Source organism: Euprymna scolopes, chromosome 20 (genome assembly GCF_053919585.1).
Source record: "Euprymna scolopes isolate OS-2025 chromosome 20, ASM5391958v1, whole genome shotgun sequence".
Classification (NCBI taxonomy): Eukaryota; Metazoa; Mollusca; class Cephalopoda; order Sepiida; family Sepiolidae; genus Euprymna; species Euprymna scolopes.
In genome coordinates this window covers 18,242,395-18,267,486 of record NC_136501.1, presented here as the reverse complement: position 1 = coordinate 18,267,486, position 25,092 = coordinate 18,242,395, and the positions used below count along the sequence as shown (strand labels likewise).

The window sequence follows — 25,092 nt, the reverse complement described above, 5'->3', positions numbered from 1 at the left end:
AATGAAGAATTTCCATGAGTACAAGTGCAAAGTCTTTCTCCATAAAACACTAAACACTTCGAAAGGAGTAGTTCAAAGTTATGAACTATCGCTAGCAACTGAAGAAGAAATAAAAACCGAATTAGAAAAACAAGGAGTAATCAACCACATCCGCATGAACATAAAAAGAAACAATAAAATAACCACCAACACATAAATGTTAACGTTTAAGAAACCAACAATTCCTAAAGAAATAAAAATTGGCTACTTAAATGTAAAAGTAGACCAATATATCCCAGCTCCATTAAGATGTTTCCATTGCCAAAAATATGGACATCATAAAGAAGCCTGTAAAGGAATAAAAATATGCGGAAAATGCGGCAACAAATAGCCTGACCACACCGAAGAAAAATGCATAAATGAGGTGAAATGCGCTAACTGCAAAGAAGATCACCCGGTCTTCTCTAAAATATGCAAAACATATCAAAAAGAAAGAAATTATAGAAGTAAAGTACAAGAAAAACACAACCTTTCCAAAAGGCAGAAAAATAGTTGAGACGTACATGAAAGACAACACATATGCTGAGACAACAAAAAATCAACTAAACCATGCCAACATAATGAAATACATGATCAATATAGGGAACTGATAAACAAACTGATTACATTAAATATTAAAGAATGGTCAGAATTTCAAAATAGCCTAAAAGAAAAATACTCAAATCTCGGAAATAAAATAGAAATAACAAATCCAAACAAAGAAAATAATATTCCATCCACAACAGAACCATTAAAAAAATTATCACAGAAACCAACAAAACAACCACCAGAAATTAATAAAAACATAAGCAATGATAAAACAGCAAATAAAGAACGTTCCAGAAAAGAAGAAAACCAAACAATAGACACTCAAAATAGATTCCAAATTCTAGAAAAAATGGAAACTGAAAACATCCTAGATAAAAAAAGAAACCAAACACAAGTAATCAAGAGGGAAAAAATGAACAAGAAGCCAAAACAGCAACATCTCAAGCAAAATCTAGATCGACATCCAGATCCAAACAAAAAAAAAAGAAAAAAAAACAGCAAAACACTTCACCAAAGACACAAACTCCAACAAAAGATAAACCCTTTACTTCTAAAGAGATGGAAATAGAGGAAAATTAAACAACCTCATGGATAGAAATAAAACACAACAAATTATCCAATGGAATTGTCATGGAATAAAATCTAACTATAATGAACTTCTTATACTTATCTCACTCTTCAACCCAGCCATTGTCTGCTTACAAGAAACCTTCCTACAAAACAATAACCATTTCAAAACACCAAACTATGAACAATACAACTATTTTCATAACACAGGCCTTCGTGCTAATGGAGGCACCTCAATTCTTGTAAGGAATAACATACCTCAAAGCAATTTCTCTGTCAAAACAAATCTCCAAGCAATTACAACTCAAGTCACATTACACAAAACAATCACAATCTGGTTAATATACCTCCCTCCCCATGAACCAATAAATGAAAATGAACTAGAAAATTTAATAAAACAACTACCTTCACCTTTCATTCTCATAGGAGACTTTAACTGCCACAGTACGTTATGGGGATGTGAAGTCACAAACTCAAAAGGAAACAAAATTGAACAACTAATTAACAAAAATAACTTATGCCTTCTCAATCAAAAAAATCCCACATACTTAAATCCAACAAACGGATCAACTAGTGCCATTGATCTTACCATGTGTGATCCATCAAGCTTCTTGGATTATACATGGATCACTTACGAAGAATTCTGTGGAAGTGATCATTTCCCTATTATAATCAAATGCAGTAACTCCATCCAAAACCACATATCCAGGTAGAACACAAACAAAGCCAACTGGGCCGAATTTAAATAAATTTGTTCACTAAAATTAACAGAATATCAAATCCAAACAATAGAAGAATTCACGGAAGTACTCATAACAATAGCCAAAAAATGCATACCCAAAAATTCTCCTCCTGGAAAAAAAAACAAACCATGGTTCAATCCAGAATGTAAAACGGCCATTAGACAGAGAAAGGCAGCCTTAAGAAAATTTAAAAAACAACCCACAACCAACAACTTAATAGATTACAAACACCAAAGAGCTAAAACTTGAAAAACAATTAAAGAATGCAAAAGATCCTGCTGGCAACAATTTGTCAACAAAATCAACATCACCACTAAACCCAAAACCGTCTGGGAAATGATTACGAAAATAACTGGAAAATAAAATCCGAATCCAATCAAACACCTTCTCACAAATAAACAGAAAATAACTGATAAAAAAGATATTGCTAACACACTAGCTAAAACCTTTGCTGAAAATTCATCATCAAAACACTACAATAGACAATTTCAAATACTTAAGAAACATGAAGAAAAGTACAAAATAAACTTTAACTCCAAAAACCAAGAGCCTTACAATGAAATCTTCTCACTCAATGAACTAGAAACCGCCATAGAAAAATCCCATAATTCAGCTGTAGGACCAGATGAAGTGCACTACAGCTTCCTTAAAGAAATTCCGCCCAAATCATTAAAACTCCTTCTCAAAATTTATAATAAAATATGGGAAACATAAGATTTCTCAACTTCATGGAAACAAGCAACAATAATACCGATACCCAAATTGGGAAAAGATACATCAAACCCAGAAAACTACAGACCAATAGCACTCACAAGCTGCCTATGCAAAATGTTTGAAAGAATGATTAACTACCGTTTTATATGGTATCTAGATGACAACAAAATAATTTCTAAAATCCAGTGTGGATAGCAAAAAAATCGAGGATGTATAGACCACATCACTAACCTCGAAAATTACATCAGAGAAGCTTTTATCAATAAGGAACACGTAACATCTGTTTTTTTTCGATCTTGAGAAAGCATATGAAACTACCTGGAAACACTGTATCATAAAAGATCTCCACAATACTAGACTAAGAGGCAGATTACCTGAATTCATAAAAAACTTCCTAACAGACAGATCTTTCCAAGTTCGCATAGACTCAACTTTATGAGACCTACAAAATCAAGAAGAAGGAGTGTCCCAAGGCAGCATATTATCAACAACTATCTTTAACATAAAAATCAATAACATAAAAGAACTCTCTCCTGATGTACATAGCTCCTTATATGTAGATGACTGCTCAATCAGCTACAGATCTAAATACACTCACACTATTGAAAGAAAACTACAACATAACATAAATAAAATTAATAAATGGGTAACTAAAAATGGTTTCAAATTCTCCAAGACTAAAACAAAATGCATCCATTTCTGTAACCAACGCAAACTCCACCCTGACCCAACCTTACAGATTGAAGGCGAAAAAATTCCATTCGTAAATGAACACAAGCACCTGGGAATCATTTTTGACAAAAACTAAATTTCATTCCACACATCAATCACATCAAAACCAAATGTAATAAAGCATTACAACTCCTACGAGTCATCACCCATACAGATTGGGGAGCTGAAAAGAACACGCTACTCAAACTATATAGAGCATTAATTAGATCAAAAATAGATTATGGTAGCTTCATATATCAATCCACCAGAAAGTCATATCTAAAAACCCTCAACACAATATGCCACTCCGGACTAAGACTAGCTCTAGGAGCATTTCCAACCTCCCCTGTAGAAAGCCTGTACGCAGAAGCACATGAAACTCCTCCAATGCTTAGAAATCAAAACCTTGGTCTAAAGTACTACACAAAACTTACAGCCAACCCCACAAACCCAGCACACAATAGCACTTTAAATCCAAACCGTAAACACCTTTTCGACCAAAAAGAAAATGCAATCAAAACCTTTGGACTTAGAATAAAATCGATTTCCAAAGAAGCAAATCTACCCATAACCAAAATTCACAAAACTGTCCTACTCAAAACCCCTCCCTGGAAAATCGTATCCCCTAATCGTATTGACCTAAGTTTAAGTAAATATGAAAAGAAACATACTCATCCAATAACTTATCATGATGATCTCGATAAAATCAAAGAAAAGTATCCAGACCACACACACATCTATACAGATGGGTCTAAACAAAATAATGCAACAGCCAGTGCAGCAATACTCAATAAATCAATCAAAAAACAATCAAACCTCCCAAAAGAAACCTCAATCTTCAGTGCTGAAGTACACGCTCTAATCCTAGCTCTCAAACTCACTTCTAATAACAAAAAAAAAAAAAAAATTTATAATCCTTTCAGACTCCCAATCTACTCTAAAACCAATTAAAAATAAAAAGATGGACAACTCCCTAATCGCAAAATTACTCCAAAAATTAACTGAATTAAACAGTAAAAAAGAAATCATTTTCTGATGGATACCGAGCCATTCCAGTGTTAGCAGATTCAGCAGCATAAAACGCCTTAAATCTCCCAATTGATGCAAATTTTAAAATTCCATACATAGATCTAAAAAGACGTATCAACGCATATACAACAGAGAAATGGCAAACAAACCTACTGGAATGAACACCCTAACAACAAACTTCACGAAATCATGCCAAAAATCAAAAAACAAGAACAAAATATGAAATTAAACGTTAACAAATTCCTAATGAACCGCCCCCTTAAGTAAACACTTCATTAAATCTCCACACTAACGTACTGTACTTGCAATAACCCTTATCCCTGAGTGACTTCCGGGCCTTGATAAGTGGTGAGCACCGTGTAAAAAAAAAAAAAAAAAAAAAAAAAAACAGAAAAGAAGTCAAACTAAAAAGAATAAAAATAGGCCATGCCCACTCATATCTCCTAAAAAAAAGAAAGCCAACCTATCTGTATACCTTGTCAAACACCGCTCACAATCAAACACATTAATTGAATGTACTGATTTTGTAACAGTAAGAAATCGATTCTACAAAGAAAACAATATTAAAGAGTTATTTGATAAAAAAAATCCCCACACCATACTCTCATATCTTAAAAAAATTGGCCTTTATAAAAAAATTTAAAAAGAACCCGTCATACAACGGTCCTGGATATGACCTAAAACTATATCCGATGAGGCCCCAGCTTGCGGGCCTTGGGGAGTGTGGAGCCACCCTTTAATTGCCATTGCTCCCAGGTCCACTCTGACTCGGAGTGGTAGTACCTGTTAGGGTCCCAACTATGGGTTAAATAGAATCTGACTTAAAAAACAAATATACTCCATTAAAAAATCGTTCCTCAAAATCACTATATTCGGCATTAAATAACCTGAAAAAGGTTGATATGCCGTAAAACAAAAACAACCAACCAACCAACAGATACCAGCAATTCTTTCTCCTTTGTCAGAAACATCACTCATGGAATGCAAGAACTAAAGGATAGAATAAAAAAAGTGAAAGTTACGAAGGTTCACTTTCTCCTCTACACAATTTCATATTCTATATTGATAAAAGTTGGAAGCATTACAAACTAAATTTGTTTAAAATATGGATAAGTATAATAATATTTAGATGGAGGTATAATAATATTTAGATGAAGGTAAATGTTTTGTAAAGTTCCACATAAAGATTAAGTAAAATTTTTTAAGTAGATATCGCACTTATTGTCTCTATAGATACACGAGGGTCCTTATCCATAAAATTCTTTATCTGACCAATCATTTCTGGTGTTCTGACTTTATCCTCCCACACCTCTTATCATCCCTCCCTGCCTTCCTTGAATCTCTTATGCCACTCAAAAACTTATACTCAATTCATGGTAGATGGTCCAAAAGCAGTCTAAAGCTTTCCACACATTTCTGTGGCAAGTTTAAAACAGAATTTTATTGCATATCATTCTTTTAAAATGTCCTCATGTGCAGATTATATTTTTGAAGTTCACTAGCTGTGACAATCTGGCTTTAGTAGGGTGTATTCTAATTCCTGCTGTAGCTGTTCATTTGAACCTGAAATCATAAAAATTGGTCAGTCATCTCATAGTATGTATTGCAATAACATACTGAATTTTCAAGAGTCTACAATAAATTTTGAATGCCTGTACAAAAAAAAGTCTGAAAACTTATTGAAGGCACCTTGTACATGTCTTACATGGCGAATGAGCAGAGAAAATTTGCTCATTTCCATTGAACCACTGAAAAGAGTGGTTAGGTTTGAATAGTTGCTTCCTCTCTAAAAGGGGAGGGGGTGGAGGAGTTGTTTTATTTGTGCTGTTTTGTTTTTAAATAAGAGTTAATGAGAGATGTTACTAAAAAGAATAAGACATCTACAACAAGAGAAAAGATGGAAACTTTGGCTGCCACATCACCACTATGACTACAGAAATATGACCAATAAGTCTGACAAAGTATTGAAAACATAATTAAGATCATTTCGATTGGTCATTTAGAGGACAGAACAGAAACTCTAAACACTTGAAAGCGAGGCCAATCCGGATGAGAAGCAAGTTGAGGAGCTAAGGGAGATAATTTAGCCAGAGAGGCAAGAAGGACTCTAATACTTTATAATTTAGTATTATTTGGATGCTTCGGACTATTGTTCTCATCTTAAGTGTCATTTTCACGTTTTGGTTGATGTAACTTCCAACTTTCTTCACGTGTGTCTTGTCAAACTCTGGAATGTACGGAATTTCGAACAGAAAAAATACAATTGCAAATTACTTAGGACCTATATCAAGTCATAGCTGAGGAAACGAGAGCATGCTACCCTAGTGAAGTAAATAAAGGGTTCCATTCAAATTCGATGCAGATTCCCAAGTTCGACAGAAGCATCCCGGATTTCAACAAGATATACCTGAAGAAGGTTGGTGGTTGCATTGATGGAAATGTGAAAATGACACTTAAGATGAGAACAGTAGTACAAAGTAGCCAAATGATACAAATAATCAATCCTCATCTCAAAATTTATAATTTAGTTTTGATTATGGAAAAAATAAAAATATAAATCCTACTTGACCAATAGAAAGAGATGTTCTGATAAACATCTTACCCCCTCCATCCTCCCAACTAATAATTGCTGGTGGACAGACAAATGGTTTATCATTACAAGTGGGTAGAGCCAAGAGCAGAGTTCATGCTCATATAATCCCAATCTTAAAAGGAATTCACTTCTAACATATAAAATCAAGTTGATTGGAGTTTTTAACTTTAACTGAAATAGCTTCCATCCTATAATATCAATATTTTCTTTTGAATTGCGATTTCATTTTCTTTAGTGTTAATCAATATATTAATACGATAGCGTGTGTTATTTTGTGTGTCACGCTTACATCCTTTTCTTCTGAATGACTGCTGTTTAATGTTATGTCCTATTTCTTGTAATAAGTAATTTTACTAAGAATTTTTCATAAGCTTTGGTTTTGGTTTCGATTATAGCTGAAGGAACTCTTTGGTTTCGGTTTCGGTTTCGATTCAAGCTGATGTACCCAAGTCATATGGATATATTTTTGAAATCACAACTTTATAATATACAGTCTTGATCAAAATTATGGAGTACCAATGAAAAATCGAAATTTTGATTCAAGTTTATTTATTTAAAGGTTCATTTTGCCTTTATAATAGCTTTTATGCATTTTTGCATTTTATTAGCTAAATTGTTGCAGGTGGTAGGATTTATTTTCTGCCACTATTCATGAAGTTTGGCCTCTAATTCTTTTTTTATGAACATTAATGTGTTCTCACTGTTTTCTCTACATGGGCCCACAAAGTTTCAATGAGGATTGGAAGGGGGGCAGCACCTATCACTGTAATCCCTTTTTTCTCAAACCAACCTATTGAAATTTTTGATGTATGGCATATGAGGCATTGTCTTGTTGAAAGATTACATCACTTGGAATTTTATTGTTAAATATTTTAGTCAAAGAGATTTAGTAAACTTGGTCCAGCATGTTAGTATAAATTGTGGAGCTCATTCTGCCCTCACATGTGTACGACAGTTCAGTGCTTGAAGAAGCCATGCACCCCGAACCATTATGTTTCCTCCTTTAAATTTGACAGTTGGAACCGCACAATCAGAATGAAATGCCCCTTCTTCCCTACGGCGAACATAAACTGTTCCAGGGGTGCCAAAATTCTGATGAAAAAAATAAGAATTTGCTACAATTTTTAATAGATGTTATGGATGTGTATTCACATAAAAGTTTCAATTGTTTCTTTCTCTCTATCTATCTATCTATCTATATATATATATATATATATATAAACTAATGATTTTCTACTTAATATTTCGTCTGTATTTATCATATAACGTTTCACTTGTTCTCTCACACATAGGAGATAGGTTGTTGCTTTGTACCCCTAATAAAATAATTAGTAGTTTTTGAACATGGAGCACGGAATGAATAAGAAACCTCTTTTAGAAACAAACAAAACAAAAAACAAAAACAGAAGCATTTATTTAAGCATCAGAAAGTGGGACAGTGTTTGAGTTGAAGAAAGAAGGAATAAAAACTGCTTTGGCTATGTTTGTTATATATATATAAATAATATTTCATGTGTTCATATAAAATGTTATAAAGATATATTTTATGTATTGATTTTCAGTATTTACTTTAACAGTGCTCAGTACCTGAGTAGAGATACGTAGTAAGTATAAGGCAGTTAAACTACAAAGAATCTTCCATACTTCATCCCTGTAGGGAATCATCAGTCTGAAATTTCCTACAGGGATGAAGCATGGAATATTCTTTGTCATATACTTTCATAATTTGCTATTTACTATATATATATATATATATATATATATATATATATATATATATATATATAAATGAAAGCAGCAGCTTTAGAAACTAATGCCATATTAAATAATATATATATAACAAGTACTGACCCATGAAGTCATATGTGGTCAAGTTTTGTCATTTTGTCATAGTTTATCTTTTTCTTGAGTAAAAAAAAAATACTTAATAAATATTTTCTTCAATGAAACAAAATATTTTATCAGATTATTTGAAATCTTGAAATAAGTTTTCTTATTTTTCATATTTTTTTGTAAATAATTTGCATCCAAAATAGAGTGCAGGGAATTGTATACTTTGTTCTGTTCTCTTTTAGATAATTCTTATTTTGTATCCTACCTCAAAAGTGCTTCTTTTTTTTTCAAAGTTGATTTACCCCTCCTCCCTTTCCATTAAAATCCGATCTTGAGTCTAACTTAGCATTTATGGGGAGTCAAATAAATAAAGACTTTAAATGTTTTGGTTTCCTAATAGATTAAAAAAAATTGTTATTAAATTAGTGCCCTGTGATTTGGGTAATAGCATTAGGACTTTTGATTATGAGGGTAGAAGCTCCTCCACTTTCCTTTATTTTTAATTATAGGCTACATGGCATTGCCCCAGGCCAAAATGTAACATATTTCTATTAAAACTGCTATCTTTCTCTCTTTTTTCCGTATCTCCTATTTTTTAATTCCCTTTTCCCACTCTCTTTCTTCTCTGCTTAGCCCATTCCTCTCTTTGGACACATGTGCGTGCACACACACACAACTTGAGGAATGAGTCTGCCCAAGGGAATTAACTCTGTGAAAAAAAAATCAGGGTTACTTTCCTTTAGTTTTTGGTCAGAAAATAATCCCTCCCTACCTAATGAAATCTTTAGGCTCAAAGAATGAATAATATTTAAAAACTTGTGATATTATTCATGTGAGACAGCAGCAATCAAGAGCATACTAACTTTGTGGGTGTTTGTTTTGTAGTTTTAGAATTTTAGTTTGACATACATACAACTTCCATTTATATAACAGGCTAATAAAAAGAAAAATATTGAACAGGACTAAATATAAAAATCAGTTAAAAATATGTTTTTTAACATGAAACTGACATGAAACTTTGGTACTAACCCTATGCGGGTTTAACCAGCTTCCTCCAAGGGAGAAAGTTTCATAAGAGTATGAAATTCACAAGTGGTTCCGAGTCGCATGTATATCCCCGTTAAGGGAGAAGACGATGCATAACTTCAATGATCCAACAAGAACAGGGGTATCAATATGATTATGCTGTATATTTTTTAACATGGACCAATATTTGTTGAGTATCACTAAAACTATTAATCAAATAAAGTACACAAAAAAAGTTGACTTTAGCTAATACGTAAATAATTGAAAAGTCTACTAGAAAGAATAAAATTGACTGTTTTTTTTGTTTTTATTTGCACAAGAGCATATGGATAGACATTGGTTCAAATTGGAGAATGTGTTTATTTTGAGGAAAATAGCAAGCGAATCCCAATATATATTTATAAGATGATTTGGAAAAAAAAAACCCCAAAAAACTAATTTTGTAAATGTTTTTCTGATTCCAGATGCAGACAGGATCAGAGGAGCAGGATATTCCCACACCAGCCCCTGGTGAAAATGTCTACCCGATCTATTCAAATGGTGCTATTTGTGGCTACATTTACTCAGGTGGAGACCAGAAAACTCATAAAATTTTTCTGAATGGAGAAAATCAACCAAATTCAAGTGAAGATGAAAAGTAAAACCAAATTTTCCTTTTTTTTTTTTTTTTTTTTTAATTAAAATATTTTTTATCATTAGCATAACGCTTTTTCACCCATTAACATAAATGCTGTTAGTAGGTATATAACATATACATAGTATCCCCCTACATCAAAATGCCACTGTACCTTATTTAGGGTGAAAATGTAATAATATATACTAGCAGGACCCGTGGAAATTCCACGCTAGTTAAAATCTTTTAAAACACATCAGTAAGAAATTCCTTATAAAAATGAACGTATGGAAGCAAGTAGAACAAACAAAGAACTTTAGTTTAAACTTTTATTGAAGGTCAATGCGATCGTAACTGATGCTGTTGATATTGTCAGGAAGTGCTAGTGATGATCGAGGCGGTGACAGGGACGTCGATCAGCTGCTTGGAGTGAGAATAGTGGTCAGTAAGCAGGTTCTTGGGAGTCAGATTGTGAATTTAAAAAACTGTGTGACATTGCTGACATTGATTTTGTGCAAGTTCTGATGACCCCAAGTTATTTAATATTTCAGGACATTTTGGATTACATGTGTGAGTAATGAATAGGTCACAGAAAACTGCCATTGCGTCTTGATAAAGCTGTTGTAGATTCCTAGGACTTCCTGTAAATGTAGATGGTAGAATAACTGGTACACCAGAATAACCATATTCATTCCTTGCTAAATGGTCCATTAAGCCAGAATATTGAGCAGCTCTTAGCTGACTTTGATGGCTTTTAATGAAGTTAAATAAGCAACTGTCAACTTTTACATATGCGATAGACTTTTCTATTCATTTTGAATTTTATTCAATGAAGATTTGGAAATTCACAAATATTTTTTAAGTCGAATTATTGATATAGATTTCAATTAATGCATCACAACTTCCTGATAATATAAATAGAACACTTTGAATTTTCTGTACAAAAGTTTTTTTCCATAAAAACATTGTAATCTGTTATAATATTCAGATTCTTGTGTATTACATGCATAGAAAATGAAGTGTTTCTGTAAATCTTACAGAGTACAGTTAAATTTTGATTTTTCGATAATCAAAATGATGTGAGGTAGGTTAAACCTATCAAATTTATTGTCAATGTTATATAGTTAAGTAAGCTGGCTAATTGGCTAAGTTATTCCGAACTTTGATCTAACATTGTAATTAAAAAAAAAAAAAAAAGCTTAACATTTTCTTGTATCTTTTTTTTTTTATATTAAGGAAAATGTAAGCATCATGCTGAAATAATAAAATGCCATTCTTAATAAGGGGAGAGGGTTTGATTATTCTAAACCTTCACCTAAATAACGATTTAACAAAAAAAATGTTTAAAATGTTCTTGTATCTTTTTTATAATTTTTGTTAAATAAGAAAAATCAATAAACTTTGACAACACTATTGTAAGAATCATGCTGAAAGCCATTCTTAATATGAGGAGGGGGGTTAACTATTCTGAAACTTCACCTAACAATGTAAAAAAAAATAAGGGAAAATATATGTATGAACAACAAATATTTCTTCAGTTAAATAAAATATACTGTAAATCTTTAAATAAGGAATAAATATTTATTTAAACCATAATTATTGAAACGAAGTATTTTACTGCATAAAAAAACGGTTATGGGGAGAAGGGTTAACTATTTTGAACCTTCACCTAAATAGCGATTTAATGAAAAAAAATTTAATGGTCTTGTATCTTTTTTTTTATAATTTGTTTTAAAATAAGAAAAAAAAAAAAAAAAAAAGAAGGTAAATATCCAGATACGCTACTACAGAACACCGACCACTCTAATTTGTTTTTTTATAGGTAATTGAGGTCGCTGACAACGAATCTGATAGTCAAACTTGGGGCAAATTTACCGTTTGCATGATATTTACCCCTAAACCCACAAACTACTTTCCACAATTTTGCAGCTTCCGTTTATGCTACGCGCATGCACGCGCGCCCCAACATCACATCCGCCCCCCTCCCCCCGCTTGCGTCCCCAATGTACACAGTAAAATCTTCGGAAAATGTTAAATGGTGTTCTAATTGGTAAATGTCGGTGCGTTACTTACGGAAAAACGTTTAACTAAACTGCAAAAGTACCTATTAAGCCACATAAGTTCTATAATTGAATCCCCCACCGCAAAATTTGTTGTACTTTTCTTTAACTGTAAGTCATTAAAAAAATGTCAGTCCGTAATTTTTTGATTGGTACGCCATGTGAGAAGGCAGTTTGCTAGGTGAAGCAAGCCGTCGTTCATGCTGTAGCGCACGCGCGTAGCGTAAACGGAAGCTGCAAAATGGTGGAAAGTTATTTGTGGGTTCGGGGGTTAATACCATGCAAACGGTAAAGTTTGGGGGTTAATACCATGCAAATGGTAAATTTGCCCAAGTTTGACTATCAGATTCGTTGTCAGCGACCTCAATTACCTATAAAAAAAACAAATTAGAGTGGTCGGTGTTCTGTAGTAGCGTATCTGGATATTTACCGAAACTTCACCTAACAATGTAATAAAAATAATGGAAAAATTCTTCAGTTAAATAAAATATACTAAAAATCTTTAAATAGGAAATAAATATTTCTTTAAATAAATTAAATCGTAAGTAATGAAACACTGTTTTATTTCATATTAAAAAAAAATTGTTGTGTCCATTTTTTATAGCATTTAAATATGTATGCCCTGTCGGTGGGCATTAGAAGATGAAGGCCTGTAAAAGAAGCAAAATAAAATGAACAAAACATAAGTAATAACTATGTAAACAACGTGAAGCTGTATAAATGTTACAAAATTACTCGATTCAGCATTAAATAACACGAAAAAGGATTGATATGCCGTAAAACAAAAACAAAACAGAACAAGACGTAAAATATGTTTTGACTCTGTATTTGCGAATGGTGACTTTGGTGATTTATTTAATAAAGTCATTCTTGACTTTTGTAATATGTATTTCTAAACATATTTTTTGTTGTGTAAGGCTCACTCAAAAGTAAATAAAAAAAAAACATAAAGTGGCACAGTAAAAAAAAAAAAAAAAAAACGTACTCGTAGCGTTAAATGTAAAAAATATATTTATTTCTGAATAAAATAGAATAAGCGTTCCTACAATAATAAACAGAAGACATCGTTAAAAATGTAAGTAAAATACTATACTATTTAAACTGGAACGATACCTTCTATGCATAACTGTCTTTAAAATGATCCGGAACCATAAATAGACAGTTATTGTTATTTTTTTTTTTGTTCGGGAACTTTTGGGAAATAAAAGGGTTAATGATTTTTAACTGATAAAGATTGAACAATAAAGGGAGATAATTCACATTAATTAATGTTTGCGATGATGATGACGTGTTTCATTAATTAATGTTTGCGATGATGATGACGTGACACCGTACGGACAAGCAAATTAATATATAGATATATAAGGACAAAGAATTAATAAAACATGTTAAAACACTTTAAGAAGAATTAAAAAAATATTTAATTTTCAAAAAGGCAGCACAAATTAAGTGGATCGTCCTTAATCTGCAGAGTTTCAAAAGAAATATGTTCCTTATCATCAGAGGGTAGGAATTAGCAAAATACAGAATCAGATTTTGCTTGCAAAGTATTTCATTAAACTACAAGCAAGCCATAGAGGTTACTTGGTAGGGGGAGGGAGTTACCATCGCTTAGAACTTTTTATTATACTCCCTAGATTATAATATCTACGATTTACAAAAGGAGGTGATGCCTATGTTTTATTTGAGTGACTTTTACTCGCTATTTTCACGCTATTTTTTACTCTCCTCGTGTTTGTTTGGCTTCTCCGTATATTACTCCCACTTTTTTTCTCTCTCCATCCCAATGCTACTACCATTTTTTAACACTTGATTCGGGCAACACCGGGAACCCCACTACTGCCACTTTTTTTTTTTTTAACACCTCTCCCCCCACCTCGGAGGGAGGTTCCTTGCTACACTATCTCTCCACACCCAGGCAATGCTGAGTACCCCCACTAGTTTTATATATAGACGAAATCCCCCCCTGCAACATATTAACTATGGTAGTCTAACGAGAAACAGTGTGTCAATGTTATTATGTCGTATCATACAGTGATTCAGTGGATAATGACATGGATTGACAACCTAGGTGGCAATTTTTAATCCAGTCACTTTCATTTAGTGATGTGGGCAACCTTCAAGTGTTCCCTCCTGCAAGAATGCTCTACATCTACTTGGTAAAGAACTCTCATCCATTCTTTTAGTTTTCTGTTTTGTACATATCTCCCTATTTCCTGTCGAGATTTAGTCTGGAAGTGATAATAACTGTTAGGGCATCCATCGCTACCAAATCAGGCTGTCTGAAGATATTGACTTCCTGACCAAAAACGCATCAAACATTGATGTTATTATTCTTTTTCCTTTCTTTTTGCAAAATTCAGACATTTTCTGCAAAATCAGAAACAAAAACAGCAATTTTCTTTTACAAAACAATCAAACCAAATACCATGAATAAATATTTTAATATATAAAGAATTTGAAGATTAAAAACTTATTTTTTTAAATTACTGGATTCAGCATTAAATAACCCAAAAAACAACCAAATGAAACACTGCGGATAAATTTTGGCAGATATGCAGTTTAGGCTGTTAAGATAGCCTCTAATCCTTGCATGACTAAAAGGGACAATTTTTAAAATTACGCGATTGTGATGTCACCTAAATAGACGTCAGTAATTGAATCATTAGTTTTATTTTCTTTTTTCAACTTAATGGTAACAAACATATGACAGAATGTTATAACTGTTTTATTTCTTAATCGTGAAAAAACATTAAACAATAGCTTTATAGATTTGAAAAAGAATATTGTTCACAGATGCATTTGATTATATGTGGAAAGACTTCCCTTTTTTTCTCTTCATCGCCACAAGAATTCCATCAAATTCATATCAAACATATTCTCTTTATTCCCAACATTTCTCATTTTGGTTTTTATATGGGCCCGTAAACCTTCAATGGTTTGTGTGTGAATAGAGAGGTCCACTGGATCCGCAAAGTTTTTGTCACAGACCACTTTCTCACGATCATCTATCCCTTTCGAGACCTTTGTAGGCCACCCATCCAGCAGATAAGATTTTTGTCTCTGATAGGATCCAAGATTTATTAATTTAGTAATACACATGGACGAAGAAAACGCTTTGGATGATTACAGATTTCAAGGTAGTTCTACTAAAATAGCCATATTTTTCAAACCAAAACACTTCAAGTCTTCAAATTACTACTGTTTTGTTCGGAAATGAATATACTTTCAAATGAATTAATAAATATGAATGTACATTATATATTTTAAAAGTTTTAAGCAAATAAAGTGATAAAAATGTGAACGTCATAAAATGGCGTTTTCGGTAAGGTTTTATAATGACCCTCCTGTTTTCTAAAGTCCCGTACCATGATTGTATGAAGAATTTCGTTATGAAATTTGGAAACCAATCAGAAGAGGTGTTAATCTTAATACTGTCAAGTGTAGGAAATATTTTTGACCATTTCTTTTTTTGTTGTGTTAAAAATAAGACTTTAATATGACGAGTATCGAACATTTTGAAAAAAAATTTAATCGGACGCCCACTAGTAAATAAATCATTCTTTTTACTATCTTTATCAATTAAAAGTATTATTTTATGTTGAGTAGGACCGCGGTAATTGATAATAATTTAAAAGGACCTACCCGAAAAAAATGTTTATTTTTCGAGTTTGGTCAAATTAAGTTAGTATTAGTTGCAGCAGCAGTTGTAGTATTAGTCATAGCACAGTTAAACAACATGCTTTCTTTAATTTTTATTCACGAACGAATTAAGACAAACATGAAAATATGAATATAAATGTTCTGATATATTTAATTAGAGAATCTTATCAGAATAACATTAGTTTAGAACTATTCGGTTTTCAGAATGTATAATCACAACAATCCCAACCAATTCGGCATTATGAATCCATTATAATTTCTCACATTTCTGGTCAAATTTAAAAACATGGTTAAAAAAACAAAATAAACTTTTGTAGATATATAGCTTGCATGCACTTTTATTCATTGCATTAGTTTTGAACAGCGAATTAAAACATGATTTACTGCGAACAGCCACAAATGTTTTTTCAAAATCAAAAGATGTATGAAAATCTCGTTTGTATTACTATACACATAGATTTGAAAAAGTTGTCAAAAAACAAATATATAACAAATAAATGTTATCAAAAGCAAGATAAGTTACTTTTCTACCTGACTGGATATGTTTTTAGTGTTTATATTTAATGTAACATGTTTATTAGCTCGAAATCAGTTTACCGATGTATTCAAAAATTTAAAATGGCGGCCGACACTCTCTTTGAGGCGGTAAGTTTGAGAAAATGAGTTATAAATAAAAAAACAGACAAAATACTGTTAGAAACTTGCTATATATATGTTACCGTGACATAGGCGGATATATATTCGGTGGGTTTTTAATAGTATTTTGTCTAGTTTTTTATTTTTAACTCATTTTCCCAAACTTACCGTGTGAAAGAGATAGTCAGCCACCATTTTTAACTTTTCAATACATCGGTAAGCACTGTATGTTTTTCGAGCTGAATAAACATGTTACATTAAATAAAAACATGCTTTGCATAACATTTATTTGTTATAATTTTATTTTTTATTTTTTGGACAACTTTTTCGTACCTCTATGGCAAGTAATACAAACTCACAAATAGTGTTGACTGTTGAGCATTTCTTGAGAACAAGACAAATGTCAGTTAGTTGACACTTAAATATTTGAAGTTTTGATAATGACTTAAAAATAAATAGTAAAACAAAATACTGTTAGCACAACCCACCTACTAAAGTTATGTGTGGCAAGTCTCCTCCTAAAACACTCTTTAACCCTAACAATAACACTAAGTTCGAGTGGCAACCCCCAACAACAAAATACCTCTGTAAGCCACATACAAGCGTCTAAAACAAACAAACAAAAAATAGATCCTTCCTTTAAGAAAAATGCACATAAAAAATAAATTGGTTAACTGTCCTAAAATGCTGGAAATGGTGAATTATTTTTACATTAAATTTTTGTGAAACTAACCGCCCCCCCTCTAATATTGTAATTGTTTCTGTCAAGTCTTCAGTATGTTCACACATAATTTTCCTTAGCCCTACAATTAATTCAAAGTCCGCATGGCAACCCTCCCCATATTCTCATTGCATAGAAACCCTCTTAAAACCATACATAATCGTCTTAAAAAAAATAAAACAAAAAGCATACACGATTTATATCCCTTAAAAAAAATACAGTTAACTGCCCTAAAATGCTAGAATGGCCTGTAATGGGGAATTATTTTACATTAAATTCTAAAATAATTTGTTTATCTTTCATATAAGTTTTTCATGGCATTTCATACATAATTGCCTAAAAAGGTAGAATCACATTTTGGAGGGGTGGTCAGAAGGGGTTGGGTGGGGTTAAACAGAAGGTGTTAATCTACAATAATACCAAAGAAATATTGCAATATATTCATTTTTAAATGGTCCTATGTTTAGATTTAAGTTTTTTGTACATAAAGCACATTACAATTCAGCTTTGAGTTCTGCAACTTCTTTTCTGTTTATGGATACATGACATTTTTAAGGAATTGCAGCATATTTATGCACATTTACTGCAGATTATTTGGAAACCATGAACTTTTGGATATTTTCAGTTCCATATTCTGATTCCTTGTACAAAAATACACTTATATGGTAAATTTCATTGCTTAGTCTTGTGTTTTAACAAAGATATGACATTTTTATTGGAAAAGTATTGTCAAAAATGTGACAAAACGCATATGGTCTTAAAGAAGGGAAAATATCCAAACGTGTGAGGCACAAAAATAGTCATAACTTCCTTAATTTTAATCAGATTTTTAAAATTTAAAAAGATTCTTTCTTAACTCATCAAGCTCTTTCTATGTATACCAATATTGAAATATTTTAAGCTATTTCAATTTTTTCATGTGTATTGCTAATTAATTAGGAATAATGTGTCTCGATCCCTCTTTTCAACAGCAATTAAATTTCAGAGGTTCGACCTTATGTTCAACAGCCCTAAAAACCCAGACCCCATTTTTAAACATCCTTTGTTTTATTTTCTATGAAAAAATATGACTCATCAATTTCAATCTCTTTAGGTTTCTTTGTTGTTTCATCAATCCCACAAAGCATCATGGAATGATCAAGTATTTCCTGTTTGCATTCTTCCCAGATGAAATTCATCCAATCAACAATAGTACGCTGAGCAACGTCTCTATTTGTTTATTTATTCTTGCTCTGCTGCATCCCAATATTCTAACAGAACAACGATGTCAATATCTGTTGGATGTGGAGGTGGCTTCCTTCTAAGAAAGAACCCTTTCTTGGGGAAACTGCTGATCTATAAGACGGACAATTTCAGATGTCACAAATGTTGCTATTTATTATGAGTCATAATTGGGCTATGACACCAGCATATTCTTTTCATTGTTTTGACTCTCTGGTGTGTATCCGTTGATATATTTTTTTATATCGAGTGATGTGGTTCTTGGTTGATTAACTGTGTCAGATATATACTTGAGAGTCAAAACAATGAAAAGAATATTCTGTTGTCATAGCGCTAGTCATAATGAAGCTGCTGTGTGCAACTCTTTATCTCTATATTAATAACAAAAAGCGTCACTTATTTCCCTAAGTAAAAAAGCATTATAGTTTAGCAAACACTGTATATAAATTATGATCAGACTGCTGGCCATTATCTCGTGTAGGTTTTACACATACTTGTAGTCACATTCCTCCATTATAATAGAATCCTATATTATTTCCTGCAACTTATTATTTAATAATAAACTAGATAAATAAGAAAAAGTTCACTTCATTTTCTTAGTTCCCTTAATACTATATATGCAATCCACAATATTGTTTTTCATTTTAATGGAGAAAAAAATAAAAATGAATAAGATGTTTAAAAAAAAAAACAAGAAGAGTAATTTGAATAACGAAAAGAATTTAAAAAAAAACAGATAAACAACAACAAAAGAAATTGAAAGCTTTCTTGTTTTTTTTTTTAAATAAAATGATAAAAAATGAAAATGCAAAAACAAATGAAATTAAAATTCCTTTTTTAAAATAAAAGAAAAAGGATTAAAAACAAACAAACAAACAAATTAAATTGAAAACTTTTAAAATGATGAAACTATTGAAAATACAAAAAAATCTTCTTCAGGTGCTTAAAAAACAGATACACGTTCGTAAACAATTTAAATTTTAATCATGTGGGGATATATAATGTAACAGTGTAATTTTAAAAGCCGTCCCTTTTAGTCATGCGAGGATTGAAGGCTATCTTAACAGCCTAAACTACATATGTGCCTAATTATTTAAAGATATAAAAAACTTGAAGCATAAAGATTTTTCAAAAATTACTAGATTCAGGATTAAATAACCTGAAAAGGTTTGATACCTCATAACACAAAAACAACCAAACCAAACTGTCTTTAGGATTCTAATTACACATGCATCATATAATTTTCATATAATGCAGGGCACATCCTCAGCATTTTTTATCTCTTTCTTTGAAAAAACGTATTTACTTTATTTATTTTTTTGTTTTTTGGTTGTTGTTGTTTTTTTTTATTTTATTTTCAGAAATTTCAAAGAAAATGTTTACTTTTTTTTCCAGGTTGACAAGAAAAAGAAAAAATGTGGGTTTGATGAAGAATACATTTGTAAACAAAGTTTGCAAAAAAAACGAGGCTGAAAACAAACTTACAAATCCAAACCCTTGCAAAGATAAAAATTTATCAACTGCAAAACCCTCCAGTGAAAAACATATAAAATCAGAACCGCTTACTGATTCTGCATTGGAAAATAATGTTCCTCTGCCAATCTCGGACACGTTACTTGCAAAGAAGAACACTTTGTTGATAGAAAAGCCCACTAATACGAAAAATAGCTTTCTTGAAAAGCAATGCTCAAACTTGGGAAAACCTGTTCTAATACCCACTACTGCTTCATTATTGCCATCTAACGTGACAAATTCAGCTGACAAGATGTCGATCTCTTCAAAAACTATTCCAAGTTCAAATAATAAAGTTATTTTTTCCCCTTCCTTGAATACTAATTGCAATATACCAATCGTATTGACTCCAAATAAATCTCTTTTGCAACCAACAAATTGTTTGGCTACACCTGGCCAGCCAACAAATTGGGTGACTTCTTCTGGCCAGCCAACAAATTGGGTGACTGCTACTGGCCAGTCAGCAAATTGGGTGACTGCTACTGGCCAACCAACAAATTGGGTGACTGCTACTGGCCAACCAACAACTTGGGTGACTGCCACTGGCCAGCCAACAAATTTGTTGACTGTTCCTGGTCAGTCAACTTTGCCTGCCAATACTGTTACATATGTGCTCATGTCAGCTGGTCAAGCACCAGTCTATCTTGGAAATTCAACTAATGCACTAACTCGGATCCTCCCAAAAAACACAACTGTACCAGCAAGAATAAATATATCTTCCACAGTAACAACTACTACGACAACGTCTACAGGTACTGTGCCTGTTTCTATAAGGCCTGCTGAAAAGCATATTGTACCTAACTTGACCGGTGGCCAGCTATCATCTATGAAAGATATTAAGGCCAAAAGCACATTTGTTCAGCTTCCAATTCAGATTTCTACATTGGTCAATAGTAATATAAATATTTCTGACCAAAGTCAAAATAGATCACAGTCAATGCTGCCACAGAAAATTTTAACACAGACAAACTTAGAAAACAAAGAAAAACTATCCCAGATTCCTTTATCTATGAATAAGGGTGTATTAAAAAAGTTTAAACAGCCTAACCACTTGAAACCAGAAATGACGAAAAATGATCATATTTCCCCAGTTGTACAGGCATCTAACATCAATTTGGTTAAAACTGTTGAGAAACCAAGCGATGATTCAAGCTCATTGTTAGGTGAAATTTTAAACAATGCAGTGACGACGGAACTTTCAAAAACTCGGCAAAATAAAACTGAAGACGGTTCAAATTTGATGACGGAATCTTGTGAGCAAATTAAATCGACGACTTCTGAAGATAATAAAACTGTACCATCAAAGGAAAATAATGTTTACGATCCGTCTTCAATTCTGGAGAGTATCAAGATTTTTCTTGCCAAACCAACAAATAATAAACCATTCAAAGATCATCCGAGAAAACTTTTGGTTCCTTCCAAATATAAATGCAATAAACAGACTCCAGATTTTTCTGCAACTGAAAATACTGGAAGTCAATTGTCTGGTTTTAATTTGCCAAGTGGTAATTATGTGATTCATAGTAAAGAGTTAAAGACTGATCTGTTCCGATCTGAGAAACTACCAACCTGTGAGGAAAAGGACAGTGAAAATGAAACTGGATTCCTTAAGAGACGACCATCATTAGAAGGTAAAACAATAAATAATGAAGAAAAGATAACTATAAAAACTGAACCGCTTGATGACAAATCAGGAGACAATCAAAGCTGTGGTAGCTCGTCTGTTCCCTGTACGTCTTCAGTGATGTCATTTCCTGTTAACATTGGAACCAAACAGAAGAACTCTAATGAAGGGGAGATAATTATAAAAACTGAACTATTAGATAATGAGTCAGGAGGTAGTCAAGATCACAATTTCTCTGATCAGCATTTATCTTCAACAGCATCATTTCCTGCTGGTAATGAAATGAAAACCAAATATAATTCAGAAACTGAGTCAATGACCCCCACAACCAAAGAAAAAGGCGAAGATAATGGATTAGTGATAAGCAGTTGTTTTTCATTGTCAATCAACTCTGAAGATGAAAGAAAGCTTCCTTTTGACGCCACAAATTCCAATCTTAACAGTCTCTTTTTTCTCCCTCAACAATCAAATTTTGATGATTCAAATGAAATTCCTAGTGAAAATTCTGCAAGTGTTGCCAAGAAGACAAAACTCTCAGAATTTCCCGTCGACTTAGAAGATTCAGATTTGTCTTCTTATTCTCTCACTTTATCTACCGCGGAAGAAAAGCAAATTCCTTGTGCCAAAAATACGGACGAAACATCGTCCAAATTGATTATAGATCAAGAATATATGAAACAATTAAACAAAAACAGTTCATCTGATGATAAAGTTGAAAACTCTGCTAGTCTGTTTGAATTGAACGAACCACTGCTCAAGTCCAAATCAATAGGATCGCCAGAGGAAAAGCAAATTCCTACCACCAAAAAGTGGTATGAAGCTGTTCCATATAAATCCATTGTAAAAATGTTAAAAGAAAACGATTTATCCGATGATAAAACAAAAAACTCAGTTAGCCTATTTGAATTGAATGAAGCGCCGCTTAAATCAAAATTAATAGAATCATCAGAAGAAAAACAAGTTCCTTGTGGTAAAAAGTCGTCCAACGTTTCTCAATACAAATCCATTATAGATTCAGAGTATATACAAAAATTAAAAGAAAAGGATATACCCAATGATAAAATGAAAATCCCTTCTGATACATTTAGAATGAGCAAAGCGTCACTATCGTCAGAAGAAAAACAAAATCCTTGCGTCAAAAAGTGGTATGAAATTTCACCATATAAATCGATTATAAATCCAGACGATGTAAAAAAATTAAAAAGTGCTGATTCATCCGATGATGAAACGAAAATCCCTGTTGATCCGTCTGAATTAAATAAAACACCAGTCAAAAGAGAATCAATAACAATTTCTGAAGACATTCTCACGACGCCTAGTTCTATGGATAAGGCGCTAACATCAGAGAAAAATGTTGCCTCTCATTTGCTGTCAATGGATGATTTCTTGATAGACAATTTGACCAAAGATAAAGAGGCAGATTCGTTTCTTGAAGGTCGTATCGCTTTTCACCAACAGCAATTGAATTTGTTGCAGTTACAAGTCGAACAACATAAAACAATGTTGGAGAAACTAAAAAAGGCCCAAAATTACCTCCGAGGATTAACATGAATTACTTAATCCTTTCTAACGAGAAGAAAAAAGTTAGAAATTAAAAGTAAAATTCACTGAACATTTGCTTCCTCTGAATAACATATGCTTCATGTTACTTTAAAATAAAGATTATTTTTATAACGAAACATTTAATGTTTAAGGTCTTTCTAACGAATTGAACAATTTTTTTTTTCAATTCTAAATTGATTTTGTTTATAAATTGCCAATAGAATAGTTTCTAACGAATTGAACAATTTTTTTTTTAATTTCAAATTATTATTTTGTTTAAGAATTGCCAATAGCAGAATAGTTTCTACAGAATTTATGTTGAACATTTTTTTTTAATTTCAAATTATAACTTTGTTTATTAATTACTAATAGCAGAATAGTTTCTACAGAATTTATGTTTAACATTTTTTTTATTTCAAATTATAATTTTGTTTATTAATTACTAATAGCAGAATAGTTTCTAAAGAATTTATGTTGAACATTATTTTTTTAATTTCAAATTATAATTTTGTTTATTAATTACTAATAGCAGAATAGTTTCTAAAGAATTTATGTTGAATAATTTTTTAAATTTCTAAAGAATTTATGTTGAATAATTTTTTAAATTTCTAAAGAATTTATGTTGAATAATTTTTTTAAATATAACATTGTTTATTAATTACTAATAGCAGAATAGTTTCTAAAGAATTTATGTTGAATATTTTTTTAAATTTCAAATATAACCTTGTTTATTAATTGCTAATAGTAGAATAGTTTCTTAGAAACAGATTTGTTTTTATTTTTTATTTTGGGTGTGAGAAGGAAGACACCTCAAATCCTAACCCAAAGCTAATTTTTTAACAGAGACATAATTTGGTGCTTGTCAAGAATTCCTCCCATGAAAAAACAAAAATAAAGAGAAATCTGTACAACCAAAAATGTTGTACACAAAAATCATATAAAAGTAATTTTATTTTTAACTAAGAAAATCAATAAAGAAAAACAATAATTTAAACTTTTTGTAAGATTTTAGAAAAGCCATTCTTAATGTAGGGAAGAGAGAATATTGGAAAAAGTTATTTGCTTAAACATGTTTTTTTAAATAAAAAATAAAACTATTTTATCAATTTACATGATTTTTGGTGTATGATATTTTCTTTCCATCACATACATCATAAAAATTTTTCTTCATTGTTGTTTTTTCATGTGTGTCTGGGGATGTTCTGGACAAGCACCTGCAAATCTACCAACCACTGGAAGTAATACAATTGAATGAGGGTCAACAACTCCTCACTGCCACTAGTATAAAAGTAAAAGTGTCCACATGAGGAGAATCCATGTATTATGAAAAAATTATGTTGTTTTGCAAGTTTGTCTCTTCATATGCTAAATAGAAACTTGTGATTGGTTGACAAAAAAGGAATAGGCAGAGTACATATTACTAAGGCACTAGTTTTTACCCTAATTGTATTAGTTTACAAAAAAGAATAAATTTTGCAGGCTAAAAACAAAGGTCCAAATTCTCTATATATCAAGTTTCAAGTTTGTAGGCCAAAAATTCAGAGAAGAGCTTGGTAGAGACTTTCCACACATACTCAAACAAGGTAGCTTTTATTTATATCTATCTATCTATATATATATATATATATATATATATATATATATATATAAATAGACTTATGTGTGCTCGAACTTTTTCATCCTAAATGCTACGCAATTATGCACAATATAGAAAATA

The 25,092-nt window shown here is 31.8% G+C and overlaps 1 protein-coding gene across 1 annotated transcript in view; it reads left to right on the top strand.

Moving 5' to 3' along the window:
- Window positions 1-23,512, top strand: part of LOC145241342 (uncharacterized) — a 29,947-nt gene extending 6,435 nt beyond the window's left edge. The window contains exons 2-3 of the mRNA XM_080104195.1: window positions 10,248-10,420; window positions 20,093-23,512. Of these exons, the coding sequence (XP_079960321.1) occupies window positions 10,248-10,420; window positions 20,093-23,384 (3,465 nt within the window). The 3' untranslated portion in view covers window positions 23,385-23,512. The remainder of the gene's footprint in view (window positions 1-10,247; window positions 10,421-20,092) is intronic.
- Window positions 23,513-25,092: the final 1,580 nt, after the last annotated feature.